The following is a 15,435-nucleotide window of genomic DNA, read 5'->3' as shown; positions in this document are numbered from 1 at the left end:
CAGCACTGACCATGAATGGTTGCTTAGTATGACTGTCATACCATAGTGTATGACTAATTCATGCAGAAATCCAGGTAATTCCAAAGCTTTACAAACTCTTTCTTTGAGTTCCCCTAGAGCTGGGCGATAGAACGATAACGATATGTATCGCGATATAACTTTTACTCGATAGAGAAATTAAGCTATCGCGATAGACCTCGCCGCTCTTGTCCTCAAAGAAAGAAAAAAAAAAGGTCAGCCAATCCAAATTAAGTAGCGCAGAGCCGAACCAATCACAGCCGCAGCGTCACGTCGCGTGGCTTGTTACGTACAGCACAAGTGCCAAGCCGCACGTGTGTTTGTTTGGGAAGCAGCCAGCGGGTAATGGAGGAAATGAGTGTGCCGACTAGAAAAATCAACCGAGCGTGACCGAAGAGAAAACAGATGATGGTTCCAATGCCGGAGAGATTGTCAAACGGAAGAGCCAAAGAAGTTCCGTAGTGTGAAGGTATTTCGGCTATTTCAAGTCTGACAAAAAATAGAGTAGCGTGCACTGTAAATTGTGCCGAAAGCAAGTCTGGAAATACAATAAACTGGAGCATGCGTCACACTGTGCGCCACGTTATTGTTTCGGTGAAATGAATTTCTACAATACTGTTACTGTTAATTCTACTCTCTGCAGTGTTTAAATGCTTACATATACACACAGTTACTGTCCCTCCACACACACGACTCGGTTCTGCTTCTATCCCCCAGCTTTGTTTACTTTTTCCCACCGAGGCTTCTAGACTTCTGATTGGCCAACATTTCGGCACGGTTAGGAATCTAGCGCCACCTGCTGCTTTGGCATGTTCATAGCAGCGTTTTCCTTCATTTCTCCCTTTATGTGTGGACGGGATTATTTTTTAAAACGAAAACGGAAAATCTCAGTTTTCAGAAATACCCGTGTACGTGTGGACGTAGCCTCAGTCTCTGACTGGAAGCGCTAATTCGTCATTCGGCTTTTGTCAGACTAAAGTAACTGTTAAAACTGTTTGAAAAGCTCAGCTATACAACAAGGAGAGATTGAGAATTTCCTTTTAGTTCTCAGTTTATTTGATATTGACAAAAGTTAGTCAGTTTTGTCTGTTCTTCTGTAAAACAAACTAAGATTTATTTTTAGAATTAATATTTTGTTTCTAAGTGGAATTGACAATTTAGTCTGTTTCGTTTGTTCTATTTTGAAACTTAAACGCTTTAGCGGCTGCCTTTTGTGTAGTTTGCAATATTTGCCTTTATTTATCTGAAAAAGTCTCATGTTCCTTAAGTACATCTACCCTGTTGAACTTATTATGGGAAATAAATATTTAAATAAAAACAAGCTGCTGATTATTTCACATTTTACTTGTGAGCAACGGCACATTTAAATCTTACAAATATAGTTATTTGGCTTATATCGTGATAGATATCGTTATCGCCTGAAATGAAAAAAACATATCGTGATATGAAAAAATCTCATATCGCCCAGCTCTAAGTTCCCCCAAACCAGTAAGTGTAGATTAGTTTTTCTTTAACCAAATTCATCTTATGACAGCCAGCAACCATTCACTAACCAGTTTGGGGTAATGCGGATTTCTTCCCTACTAACTGGTGGTTTCCAGGGGGTTACCAGCTAGTCTCTATACTGGTGTGACTGAGGGCCATTTATACTTGCTGTTGTTGCGCTCCTCTTGCTGAAAGTGATCTCACAATGGCTGGTGTGAGACACTTTTTGGTGTCGTTTCAGTTTGCTGTGCACCTCATGTGTCTTTTCTAACCTTGTGTTGGTCATGCAGCTGGTTTGAAGACACAGCTTATGCAGAGTTGAATGTTGCAATAGTGTGAAAAGATGAAACTTTCAGGAGGACAAATTGATTTCTTTGCTTCCTCTACATGTTTTGTCTCCTACTATATGAGGAGGTTTTGTCTGAGTGGCAGCACCTATCGTTCAGCAAGTCTGGCATGACATCAGAAACAGTAAAACGGTGGCTGTGATGACGTCACTGTGATGCTACCATTGTGGTTACCATAAATAGGCCAATAGCGCCATCATCACTGAATCGCCCATTTATTTTCATTGCCTCTATGTTTTACCAGAGTTTCTCCTTGTAGCTGTAACACGAATATGTATGAAACACCCCACCAGTACCACCCTTTTGCCTTACCCATGACTTCAATGCCTCCATTAAAAATCAGTGAAAGCCATGACGATATTTAATTAATTCATGACTAAACCACCACTCCCCCGTCTCGAGGTGAAGTTGTGTAGTTTTAATGTCTTATTTCTTTTCATTTCCTCTGTTTCTTTGTTTGTTTGTTTTTCTTACTCCAGGGGTCGCACCAGAGGGAGAGTTGTTGTGGATGAGGAGGACAGCATGGATGGGACTGAGATAACAGAGTCCATAGACCCTCAGGACACAGGTGAGACTTTGTTTTTGATCTTTTATATACACATTGGTTTTACTGAGAGTGATATATGACTTGAACCTGCACCCCAAGTAGCCTTATGCAGTGCTTTGAAGGGTATGTTAGTAAAGGTAGATGAGTCTCCTTCTCCTGGAGAAGGATGGATGAGAGCTTTTTCTTAGCACCCAGTGCCTTTTTTTCAGGGCTATAATTGAATGGGTTTAGCTTGAGCTGTGAAGCTGTAGTGGGTGTGTATTTTTTCTTCTCCCCTTACTGCTTCCATCTCTCCTCTTGCTCTGAGATTGGCATTGAGGTGCAGAGGGAAAGAGCCCAAGGCTAATGCCCTCTAAAAGCTTTTTAAAATCCCATCAGTCTCTCCAGACCCATTTATGTGCCTTTTTTATGTGTGTACATCACATCATGTGACCATGCCTCCCATTCTGATACATTTCAGTGCCGCCCTGTTGCTGAGCTGAAGATAGTTGGAAATGTGACGCTGTCAATGACTTGCCGTTCTTCTGGTATCATTTACCTTAGAACAAACAAAGGCAATATTTCAGAGTTTAAAACCCTTCAACATTTTTTTTTGTAAATGATGTTATGAAATAACCAAGCATTCACTTTGCCTTTTCAGTCTACCGCCAGATGCACTTAAAACTCAGTGGTTTCTTCAGTGGCTCTCTGCCTCTGGGCTTTTGGCAAAATGAAATTTGTGACTCTGTGCAGTCTTGTCCTTAAAGTGATATGTGCTGAGGTCAAGCACAGTATATTATAGCCTTTTAAATGCATTGTTTATTTTGTCTGTCTCTAAATTGTTATACTTAGAGGTCACATAGCTCACATTTTCAATATACATTACCATTAAAACAGTGTGATTGCATCTAGGGAATGTGTAGAGAAATTAACGACTGATAAAGTGATAAGCCATGGCGTTATCAGTTTTGATTATGGTACTTTAGAGATTATAATGCTTCTTCTTTTTCTTTTTTTCATTCCAATCCCCCAAAAGCGACCCCTCTCTCTCAGATAGTGTGGTAGAGGCATGGAAAGCCGCAGTACTGAGCAGAACATACTTAGCAGAACATCCTTACTCTTGGTGACAATGGCTGCGATTTAATTTAAATTTGCTTTAAATTTCCCCCAATTCAATGCTGCCAGGGCTGGTTTCCGCAAGTTTGTGTTTTGAATGCCCAGGTGGAAATGTGTAGTCTGTCAGTATAGTTTTTGAATGCAAAGTTTGCTCCTAATTTTACTCACCCTTTGGTGTATTATGTATACTAGCATCCTATGCCTACATAGTTGTGTTAAAGTAATTGATCCATTAGCATTGGTAAGAGTAGTACTGTCACCTATCAGTTTTTGTAATCTGATCTTACTTAACAGTAGGTCTGCACAGTTGATGAAATTTTAATCTTGGTCACAATTTTATTTTTCCAACAATTAAATGAACATGATTGATTGAATCTGAAAATGCTTGCTTCGCAAAACAAACATAAAGAAAAAGCAGCGAACGTGCCACTAAATCAGCGCCTAACTATATGCCTCCACTCTGGACAAGTGAATAAACATCTTACATATCTGCAAATATTATTATTTAATTGACAGGAATGTAACACAATGTAAATGTGAAACTCATACCCTGCTTTAAGTGCTGCTGCAGTTTATTTAAAAAATATATATATTTATTTATTTATTTTTTCTTTAGTTAATTTAGTTGAATAAAGAGGACCAATTTTAGTTTGATGCAAAGATTTGTACATTGGTACATTAGCAGAAATGTAGGACGACATGGATGTTAAAGCATTGTTATGTTTACGTGTGGCAACATTATTATGTCAGTAATTGTGATAATTATCGTGCCCATAATTGTGGAGCCCTGCTAAACAGGATAACACAACCTTTTTTTTTTAATTTAACAAATATAATGAGCTATTATCTAAAAAATGAGGCGGGAAAAGCAACAATCAGTTTAATCAGTTGATGTCTTGTAAAAAATAATTGTAAAACATCCATTGCGTATGCATTCAGTTATCAGTAGGTAAGTAGTAGTAAGCCTAATATGAATTTTGCCCTTTTTTAATTCCTTTGGATGACACAATCATTGTGGCATTAGCCTAATTACATGCCAATGAAATATTAATAACATTTTACATGGCCCAAAGTCTCAGTGAGAGGTACTGCTGGGAGTTGTTTTGTATGATTAGCAGAGTGAATTGAGGGTTTCGTCAATTAAATTAAAATTAAAAGCAGTCGTGATATGTCAGATATGAGTCCAGGATTGAACTTTTTTTATTCCCCCAAAATATTAATTCTAGCTACTTGAGATATTTTGACAGCCATGCCATCTCTTTTATTCCCTGCCTCTATTGTTATCACTATTCTGTACAAGACCTTGATGTTCCCACTGAGTTTATTGTAATCAGTGCTTGAGCATATGGTCCCCATATTTTACCATCCATCTTGCTAAAAAAGGCTGTGTTTCTGACCTGGAGGAAAAAGACTAGAATATAACCAACCTGTCCTGTAACAGCCTGTGTCTGTCAGGGGCTGTATGCTAAACATGCAGTCATAATTGGCAGTGAATTGAGGAGCATTTACCAGCACAGAGGCAGATGCATTGGAACAATTCAGTGCTTAGCTGTTTCTCTACTCCCTAACAGATCTTTTCTCTTTTTTCCTTCCGTGTCTTTTTCATTTTTACCATCAGAAACACAAATCCAGCCGGTGGAGACTGTGGAAGTGACCAGTGAGGTGCCAGAGGAGGACAGGCCCTCTTCCCCTCTGGCCCAGAGCCCTCTAGCCGAGAATTCAGCAGGACCATCTGTCCCAACAAGTAGAGAAGTCAAAAGCAGGTTAAAAAAACTTTTCACTTCCCCAGAATCGCTGTTTTTGAGAAATAAAGAACCGTGCATGCATGTGTGTGAGAGACTCTGTGTGTATCTTTTTACTTTTTAAATTGTTTTTATGAATGAATAAGCACAGGTCTAGCACATACTAGATACATGCATGGATGGATTAGGTGGGAGTCATCAGCAGGTAGAGGCAGCCCTTTTCCTCCCAGGTGTCACTTTGTTAGAGGTTGCAATCAGTCTTCTGGCCTGTCTGTTCTATCGATGTTGGTGATGGAAAGCAGATCAGGAGCCTCTCCTGGGATCTTATTAACAGTACCATCTCAGCACTTAATGTGATAAATATTTGCTGCTTGCTTTATTACTCAACTTTCCAGCTCTTGGCCACTGTTCTGCTGCTTTTCTGTTTACCACTTTGTCTCCAAGATGGCTTTCTCACTTAAAATGTTGATTGTTAGCACATCCAAATATCTGTTGTATAACCGGACTTGTCTATCTGCCTTTCTTTCTTTCTTTCTTTCTTTCTTTCTTTCTTTCTTTCTTTCTTTCTTTCTTTCTTTCTTTCTTTCTTTCTTTCTTTCTTTCTTTCTTTCTAAATTACAAGGTCTGTGTTACTTAAATACATTATAATTTTTACAAGTTGTCTGCTTATAGCAGTATGTGTTTGGGAGACTGTGTGTGTGTGTCTATGTGTGGTGATAGTCTGTCTGCTTTGCTTTGTGAGGTTTTATGTATATTGCAGCACAGACAGTCCCAGTGCCACAAGAAGGAGGCCTTAATTCATGGTGACATGTATGGCACTGTATTAAGTCACAGTAGGTATATATAATTAAACACCCTCTACCACCCATTTTCTTTCTTTTAGTGAGCGTCTCTGTGCCTTCTGTTACTGCGGTGGTCGTAGCCTTCTGGGTCAGGGGGAACTACAAGTATTCACCGTCACGTCTCAGCTTGAAGCACTCTTCAGCCACAAAGCTGATGGGAGCTCAACAGGCGATGGCAGCGATGGTGATAAAACTGCTCAGCCAAAAATGGCCGAAGAGACCACCTCAGGACAGAAGGAGAAGAAGTAAGTAGGCCTGGCTGACACTGTTGTCACAAATAGTTTGGCTGCCATCGTTGGTTAGGAATAAGACACAATCTGTAATGCTTCCTTGTCATGAGTTAATGAGCTGCAAGAAATGAAAATTTGCTAACAGCTTACTTCATTGTTCTTTTTTGTCCTTGGCTTCTATACACTGATGTTACTGTGAAATCTTGTGAAAGCTGTTAGTCTGATCAAAAAGATTTTTCTTTTAGTTGACTTGAATTTTGTTATCCTGGTAATATGAAGCAGTAGTGGTGGTTAATATGGTCACACCTAACATACACACCCAACTGTCAGTATTCCCCAGGCCATGAGATGCCAGATCAGGCAAAGGTTACACAAGAGCCTTGTGTTTGTATGCACACAAATGCAAATCATACAAATAAAAGACCCTTCCTGCGCTCAATTGGACAACTGCCTGATTTGTTTTGGTCCTTTGAAACCAGTTGGTTGTCTCTCTGGGTTCACAGTACTGTAATGGCCAGTGACAGCATTATGGGTTTGGCAACAGGCCTAGCCAACCAGTAGCTGGTGTCCTGTTTGTGTGATTGGTCATTGAGCCCTTAGCTGTGAGAGAGAATAGATATATCATAATATATCATTTAAGACTAAAAATTAAGAAGAAAAAAAGAGATTAGGAGAGAAGACCATTTCATAATTGCTAATAAAAGTGTAAGGAATAGGTTCCCATCATGTTCCCAGAAACCCCCATCTTGATTTTGGCTGTTAGTTGTTTCCTGGAAATCCTTTTAAATGTTAATGCTCCCTCTCCACGTATTCTACATCCTATGCTGCTCAATAGTTGAAGCCAGGGAGTTGGAGAAACGCATCCCTTTCAACAGATTTTATGAGACAGAACAGCCAGCCTCTTGTGCACACGCTAAAAAAGATGGCCCTCCTTCCCGTCCTCCTCCTCTTCATCCACCTCCCTCCCCCACAGCTTTTTACTTGGACAGACATTTTTCCCCCAGCTCATTCTCTGTCTTCATTTCTTTGCTTTTGTAAAAACGGCACATCATTCTCTACCTTTATGTCTCTGTCCTCAATTTATTCTCAAGTTGATTCAGGCTGTCCTTCTCTTGCATAGTGCATTTTTAAGCTGTTCTCTACGTTAAAAAAAAATCTGTGCTGAGATGACTTTTTTTTTTAAAAACCTTTTTCTTTGTTCCAGTGGGTCTGAAGGCTGCGAGGATGAGCCAGACCCAGCCAGTCGATTTTGGAACGAGCTTTCTCATGTCGGCCTTCCAGAAGATCTCAACGTCCAGTCTCTCTTCGAGTCAGGTGTGGCTAATGGACTCAGCCTATTTCTACATCCCATTTTAACAGTAATTATTTGTACTTGGAGAGTTAACAAGTGTACATGCTTTATATGCTAATACTGAATTTGTCTCTGATTCAGTTATTTGTTTGTCACATCCGTCTTTAAATTGTAGGGCAATGCTGGGCACATCAGAGTTGTGCCTTGTGGTCCGACGGTGTTTGTGAGGGCGAGGGACAATCTCTGCTTAATGTGGACAGAGCCATTGACTCAGGGAGCACAAAGGTGAGTCAAGGGAGAACATCCGTGGACTAATGGGTGTTAACACCATCTTAATGTGTTGGGGCAGCAGGGGAGGGACTGATTCAGTGAAACACAACAAAGCTGATGGATCAGACTGGCTGGTAAAGGTCGGCCTGGCAGCATGGATCTCTCAGCTGTGAAATGGAAAAGGTCACACCACTCAACAGGGCTGAGCTCTCATGGCAGCTTGGCTCCTAGCGGCAGAAGTGGTACTACTTAAAGAGCTCTGATTCTTTTTTCGCTGCCCATCGTGTGTGCTACCCATTAGTAGTGCTGCCACTTGATCTCCAAGTGGTTACTAGTACACACTCATGGAACTCAGAGAAATGGAATTGGGGTGAGGTTTTCTAGCCTGATCATCAGGTAGCTGAAATGGCACTTTGAACAGGTGTCTTAATCCAAATAAACCGTTTCCCAAAAATATACTAAGATAAAATAGTCCAGAAAGAAGAAGTGCTACACATCAGATCTTGGCTGATTTGACAGGTATTCTTTGATGTGGCAGGTTAAAGTACAAAACAAAAAAAACATAGGAGCGAACACCTTTCTGTGATGTGATGTGATTTTTTTTAACGTGAAATCAGGCATTTATAGACCATTTAAACATTACGTTTGTTAGTGTTTAAGAAATGTGTTTTAGTTGGAGAAAAGGGAGATTTTAGACATATTTTAAGATCGCTCTTTTTCTCCGCAGCACTGTGCATACTGTAAGCGCCTTGGAGCATCCATTAAGTGCTGTGCTGAAGGATGTGCTCAACTCTATCATTACCCCTGTGCGGGGGCAGCTGGGACTTTTCAGGATATCAGAAGTCTCTCACTCTTATGCCCAGAACACATTGAATTGGCCACTCACAAATGTAAGTTCAGAAAAATTTGATGTGTCAACTCCATAGGAAAATAACATAATGTATATTTAACAAAACTAAGACTAAATTGCATTGTATAAACTTTTCTTGCCTTCTCTTTTCATTCAACTGTCCACAGTTGTAGATGATATAAATTGCGTACTATGTGATAGCCCAGGGGATCTACTGGACCAGCTCTTTTGCACCAGTTGTGGTCTGCATTACCATGGGATATGCCTGGACATGGCTGTGACCCCTCTAAGGAGGGCAGGTTGGCAGTGCCCTGAGTGCAAAATCTGCCAGACGTGCAAGTGAGTCACTTCCCCTCTCCTCTAAATAACGGTTTTCCCTACTTTGTTTTTTTCCTTTTTGTTTACTTTTTTCCTTTCTTAATTTCTGTAAAGCTACCAGGCTTCATGCTTACTGCTTGTTTGTTTACCTCTGTGGTTTGTGAGGAGCTGACTGGACGTTGTACCCTGAAGCTCAGTCTTATAACCTCTGACCTTATTTAAACAGCACAAGAGCTCTGTTTGCAACCAGGCCTGTTTGCCTGGGGTAACCACTGTCTATTGAGTATTAAATATTGCATTACCATCCTGTAGCTGCATATTTATATTTTTCAAAATATCTTGAGCTTTGCGATGCAGTTTTAGATAGTGTAATTGATTAGTTTAAAGATCTTTTTACTTCAGCCAATTCATTGGCATTATGGACAGCGCAGCAACTTCTCACACCTTTGCACAGCTACATGCTTAAGGCTACTGTAAATCAGCTTGACAAATGTTTCAGCATACTAGCATTTCTTTACTAACATTAAGTAATGAAAAAAATGACATCATCAGCATATAGCTATAGCTTAAACTCAGCACTGGGTATAACAGTACAACTAGCAAAACTAGTAATCAAATGTCACTTCATTTGCTAGTGTGAACAAAAGTGGTGATAGAGATGACTTTGTTTTATTTAAAGCTATTAATAAATTGGGTATGAAGCGGTCTTTCCTGTTAGCTATTTTTTTCTTTCTATTTTTTTTCTTACCTTCATCCTCCTGAACAAGGGGCTTGCGTGAAGTTTCATAATTATTTGTATAGCAATCTAACATGGAAATCTTCCTTTCATTCACACATCAGTTCTAATTTTGGCTATAATCGGCTAATATTAGCCATTTTCTATTTGTATCAACATTTGTAATGGCCCATGAAGAGCTATATTGCATATTTTTTGACCAGATGGCTCTCTGCAAATTCAGTGTTGCCGATACTCACTCAGAAACCCGCAAACACAGCACTAGGCTGATTAAAGCAAAGGTGGGTACAATATAAATGAATAAATAAATAACTACACATAAAAAATATTAGGGAAATCTGTCTACCACTGATATCATGCAGAGGACTCTTACTCCTAAAAATATTTCCAATGTTGTTAAACCTTTGATTAAGTTAATATCCTTAGACGGTGCCACCTGCTGGATTACGTTAACATTAGCTGTCTAAATACTGACAGTGTTAAGGTTTTTTGTTAGGAAGATATGATTACTTCTTTTCCTTCTTCTTTTTCTTGTCATTCTAACTCAGATTTCACAATAACTGAATATTACCATGTAAACAGTTTAGCACTTGTAATGTTCAGAGATCCACTGATCATTTGGCCAGTGACCGGAAATAATCTGTTTCTGATCAACCATGACTGGTGGCAATGGGATTTTGAATCACTTTCTGTTTTGATCTTATTAGCCTGCTACAGTCTGATGGGTCAGTGCAATTCTCTATGAATGGCTTTGTTTTTTTGTTTTTTAAACATAATTTCAACGTCAATGTAATATCCTTACAATTTATGGAAATTGGAAAGTGACCCGGACTTGAAAAGTTACTGCATTTGATTTATACTTGGATAGGAGCAAAGAACTTGTAAGCTTTTCAGAGAATTCAACTGTAGATGCAGTAGGACAGTTGAGGTCGGGTCTTGCAGGTCTTAGCAGAAGAAATGGATTACAGAAGGAAGCATAGAGCTATATCATTATAAATGACATTGTCTCATTGTATTAGACAAAAATAAATAAATAAATAAATCTCAACCCTAAAACCTTTTTACTGTCTCTTTGTAGGAATCCAGGAGAGGACACTAAAATGCTGGTGTGTGACATGTGTGACAAAGGGTACCATACCTTCTGTCTGCAACCTGTTATAGACTCTCTTCCCACCAACGGATGGAGATGTCAGGTAGGAAACAACTAATGGGTAATGTTGAAATTTAAAAAAAAAAAAAAATTAAACCGAAAACAAAGAGAAAAAAAAAACAGGCTTGTAAGTAAAAGTATTTGCACTAGATTAAAGTGTTTCAAATAACTGCATTGATTCATCTGGTGCAATCACAAAATTGAACAATACAATTAAATGGAAAAGAAATTAAGTTAGTTGGACCTTGCATATGACACCCACGAGAATGTAGCTTTTTGATGGTTTCAATTTGTGCTTTCTGTGGTTACGAATGACTCAGACCAGCTGATCATTTAAAGACTTCAGTTCAGCCTCAGCGCTGGAAGATAACACTATGTTTGTGTGAATGCTCATGCACAAATGGTTTGCTTGCCACTCAGCTGGCTGGTTAGCACACCGCCTAATATGTTTTTTTGCAGCACCAGTTTGAGTAGGGCACATCAGTAGAGACAGCGGGTGATGCAAGGTCTTTTCTCTTGGTTCTCTATTTGACTCAGCACAGGGGCATTTCACCCCCCCACACACACACACACAGCCTTGGCACTTGCTTCTCCGGAACACTTGCCTACATCCTATGTCCCCGCTCATGTGGTAGTTTTGTTCTGAGCATTGTCGTCTCACTCAAGTAGAAATCAATGAAAAATGAGTCATTGTTCCAGTTTCGGTGTTCTGTGAAGTTCCTGTGATGTGGCTTTAAGTATGAACACTAGAATTGTTGACTGCGTACCATAGGAAAAAGGTTTACCCGAGCTCAGAGGCTAGTTAGCCGAGTAAGCCGCTAATTTAAAGTAAGTGCATACAGTCTTGTTAAAGGCAAGTTTTAATGACTATGTCTTGTGGAAAAGAAGTGCTCACAATATAAAATCTCATTTTCAATCTTTTTGTTGTTGTTGTTGTTTCAGAAAATAGACAGAATACAAAAAATTCTACTATACCCCCACCCCCATCCCACAGCAACTCAAACTACATTAATACCCCAACCTCTTAAACCCAAAGGGACATTTCTGAGGTTCCTGCTCGAAAATGACATCCTCAAAATTAATAGAGTACTTCTCTGCAATTACAAACTCTGTGTTAACAATCTTGCTATCAAAGTAAAGCTAACACACACACATATATATATATATATATATATATATATATATATATATATATATATATATATATATATATATATATATATATATATATAGAGAGAGAGAGAGAGAGAGAGAGAGAGATATATATATATATATATATATATATAGAGAGAGAGAGAGAGAGAGAGAGAGAGAGAGAGAGAGATATAAAGATAGAGATATAGATAGATATATATATCTTTTTTTTTTTTTTTTTAAATTATTCAATAAGCAAATGTAGCCCCAGCAGAGGGGTTCTTTCAGAGAGTAAAAATTTGAATGTTAATATGTCAGCAAAAATTCAATGTGCTGGTGTGTTGCATGTCAGTGGATAAAGTCAGTAGTGGTGTAATGATTATCTAGGAATACAATAATATTAATAATAGTCCTTCTTCATTTCCTGTTTTAAATGAACAGTGACACTCAAGTGACGTACTAGGGGAATCGAAACCAAGTGAGCTTTTTTTTAATCCCAAGACAACTCTGCTTACTGGTTCATATTGTTGGTGTGGAAACTCCCTTAAAAACACTGGCTGCTATTTATTTGCTCAAGTTAAACTGTGTTTCTGTCACTCACAAAGCTGTGCTCAACAAGCCATTCCACTGACTCTTGACGAGGACTGCAGCTTTAATCATAAGTTTCAAGTAATTTCTCCCCCTCATTCAAACTAAGCGCTACAGGGGTTACTCAGCGTGCAAGCTTGGTTGATTGGCGAACAGTAAAGGCAATGCTTGCGTTATCCTGTTTAAAGAAATATACACATTTTCCTGTTATTTTGGGCCATATGATAAATAGAAATGTCTATGCTTGAGTAAATTAAACCATTTACCAAAACTGTGTTGCCAAAAATGTCTTCTCTGCAGGAAAGGGTGTGTGTATGTGTGTGCAGGGGGAAAAGAAAGCTGGAAAATATAAAAGGTTGATTACATCTGATAATTGTCTGTTTAAAAAGAATCAGCCAGAAACGCTGCTCAGATGTCCTCCATGTTTTGATTATTGTAATCCAACTTGGATTCCAGCTCTTGGCCATTTGTAGCACTACTTGGCAGTATCCTGCAGTTTTGCGGCTGTAACCTGAATATTTTGGTGCCAAGATTTTAAAGTTTTGTGCTCTTAATCAAAAATAATAATAAAAAAATATAAATGCTTACTGATGAAATAATTCAAATGTGGATTATTAATAAAAGTGCCTTTTGAAAAGTTGTCCAAAGTATTTTCCTCGTCAGAAAATTGCCCAGTTTATCATTTTCATCAAACACTATTTTTGTTTATGTTTTTTCACAGTCCCCTGGTCTATCTTTAGATTTTACATTGTACAAATCTTTATATACTCACACTGAGATTTTTATATGTTTACACTGAACTCTGGGTATGTACAGATTTCATAAGATAAGATAAGATAACCTTTATTAGTCCCACACGTGGGAAATTTGTTTGTTTGTTTCATGCTTGGTTCCCACTCCATGGTTGAAATGTCTAATCAGTGTAGCAGAAGCACTGAATTCATACTACACTTATTTATTCATGTTCATTTTCTCCTCAGAACTGCAGAGTTTGCCTCCAATGTGGAACGCGAACCAGCGGCCAGTGGCACCACACCAGCCTGCTGTGTGAGAACTGTGTCCAAAATCAGGACCCTGCTCTGTGTTGTCCTATGTGTGCCTGCATTTTGGACCCTGAGCACCATAAAGACGTAGTATTCTGCCACACTTGTAAAAGGTAAGGGACTTGTGTTTAACTGTAATACCACACATGCAGTGCTCCTTTTTAATCCTTATTTACTATGGTGTACACTGCTGTTTAATGGTAACATGGTGAAACACTTGGATAGCATACTGATAGTTCAAATTTTAGGATTGCCCCATTAGACACTCTCTTAAATTCCTTTGCACTCCTTTCAGATGGCTACACCTGGAGTGTGAGCGTCAGAACTCAGGCCAAGCAGAAATCCACCCCAGAGAGGACTATGTTTGTTCCAACTGCAGGTCTCCTGCTGCAGAGCAGGCGCTACATCCAGAGGATATGGACACCGGCCCAGAGCTCAGCCCTCAGCCAGCCTCCATGCACACAAACTCTGAGACTGGCGTACAGCTGGCTCAAAAGCACACAGACCTAGAACTTGGCAATCAGCTGCCTCCTGAAATGCACAAAGACCCAAAACCGGAATTACTTGCTGTTCCATTGCACTCAGATCCAGAGCATCTACAGGCTACTGTCCAGGAGGAGAAGCTGGCCACATCAGACACGAAGCCTGGTAGGTCTTTGTTCCAGATTAGATTATACACAGATTACACTAAGATCCTTTCACCTTGTCTTTTGATATCTTGAAATCTTTTATTTTCATCTGTGCTCAAATTTATCCCTCATAAGAATCTAAGCTGTTTCTCACCTTGTTAATCATATCTTGTTATTGCAAGGACAAGGAAAGTTATTCTTTTGATTATATGAAATAGCAAACACTGAGGTTATATGATTAAGTATGAAAGACCATTTTTGTCTTTGTAGTTAAGGATTCATTGACTCAGCCTCTATCCACGCAGAAGCAGTTGAAAGTCTCGGCTATGAAACATCAATTTGTGCTGTAAAATCAGTACTGATAAAGTTTTGAAAGTCACAGTTGTTGCAGATTAAAGTACTGAAGAGTTGTTTGGGCAAACACTAAAGAGAAGCACTCCCTCTTTTATTTGGAGGCCTTTATGAGGACTCCCAAATAAACAGATGGTGTCCTACCAGCAACAGATTAAAGCAACTCTATAGCCTTTGTAATTCTGTGTTTTGAAAATGTAAAGTACTTTGTTTCCCCATACTGTCTCTGGGGAAGATTATATGTAAGGTCTGTCACTATTAATGAAGAACTGATCATCTGCTTTACTTCAAGGAGCACCTATTTTTTTCCAAATATTGCTAGCATGCATCAAAATTTAACATAAAACATTTCTACTTGAGACGGGCACCAAGTTGACAGATTTTGCTTGAGCTTTAAATAAACTTTGCAGGTAACAGCCTAACTTATCAACTTGGCAAAATTTGCTAGTGATTCTTCACTGGGGGGAAAAAACGTAGCCCATTTACCTTGTGGTTTTCAGAAGCAGGTTATGATGTAATGATGCACAGCAAGCTGTCTCAGCCATGCTGGATTCAAAATATGGCCGTTGATTTAAGTTCCAAATATGAATGTTACATAGAAACCACTTAGAACATAGAAAGAAGTGCTTGTGTGTATGGGTGTGAAAGGGTGAATGAGGCAAGTTGTGCAAAGCGCTTTGAGTGCTCAGAGTAGAAAAGCATTATATATGAACCGTTCCATTTACCATTTGTGTTGTAGCTGTACCTCCGTAAGAACTTTCTGTGTTGT

At 39.1% G+C, this 15,435-nt stretch overlaps 1 protein-coding gene across 5 annotated transcripts in view; it reads left to right on the top strand.

Annotated features, from left to right (window-relative positions):
* The window catches only part of kmt2cb (lysine (K)-specific methyltransferase 2Cb), a 93,996-nt gene that overhangs the window by 26,764 nt on the left and 51,797 nt on the right, over positions 1-15,435 (top strand). For all 5 annotated transcript variants that reach the window (XM_085439005.1, XM_085439004.1, XM_085439003.1 and 2 more), the window contains 10 exons: positions 2,330-2,418; positions 5,111-5,255; positions 6,118-6,321; positions 7,511-7,620; positions 7,773-7,882; positions 8,595-8,757; positions 8,885-9,056; positions 10,850-10,964; positions 13,624-13,799; positions 13,982-14,334. In XM_085439005.1, the coding sequence (XP_085295131.1) occupies positions 2,373-2,418; positions 5,111-5,255; positions 6,118-6,321; positions 7,511-7,620; positions 7,773-7,882; positions 8,595-8,757; positions 8,885-9,056; positions 10,850-10,964; positions 13,624-13,799; positions 13,982-14,334 (1,594 nt within the window). In that variant the 5' untranslated portion in view covers positions 2,330-2,372. The remainder of the gene's footprint in view (positions 1-2,329; positions 2,419-5,110; positions 5,256-6,117; positions 6,322-7,510; positions 7,621-7,772; positions 7,883-8,594; positions 8,758-8,884; positions 9,057-10,849; positions 10,965-13,623; positions 13,800-13,981; positions 14,335-15,435) is intronic.

Source organism: Copadichromis virginalis, linkage group LG18 (genome assembly GCF_057382275.1).
Source record: "Copadichromis virginalis isolate Kocher_CV1m ecotype Utaka linkage group LG18, C_Virginalis_male_GT1.1, whole genome shotgun sequence".
NCBI classification, from domain to species: Eukaryota; Metazoa; Chordata; class Actinopteri; order Cichliformes; family Cichlidae; genus Copadichromis; species Copadichromis virginalis.
The sequence above is the reverse complement of the archived record's forward strand: the minus strand, read 5'-3'. Positions and strand labels throughout refer to the sequence as shown.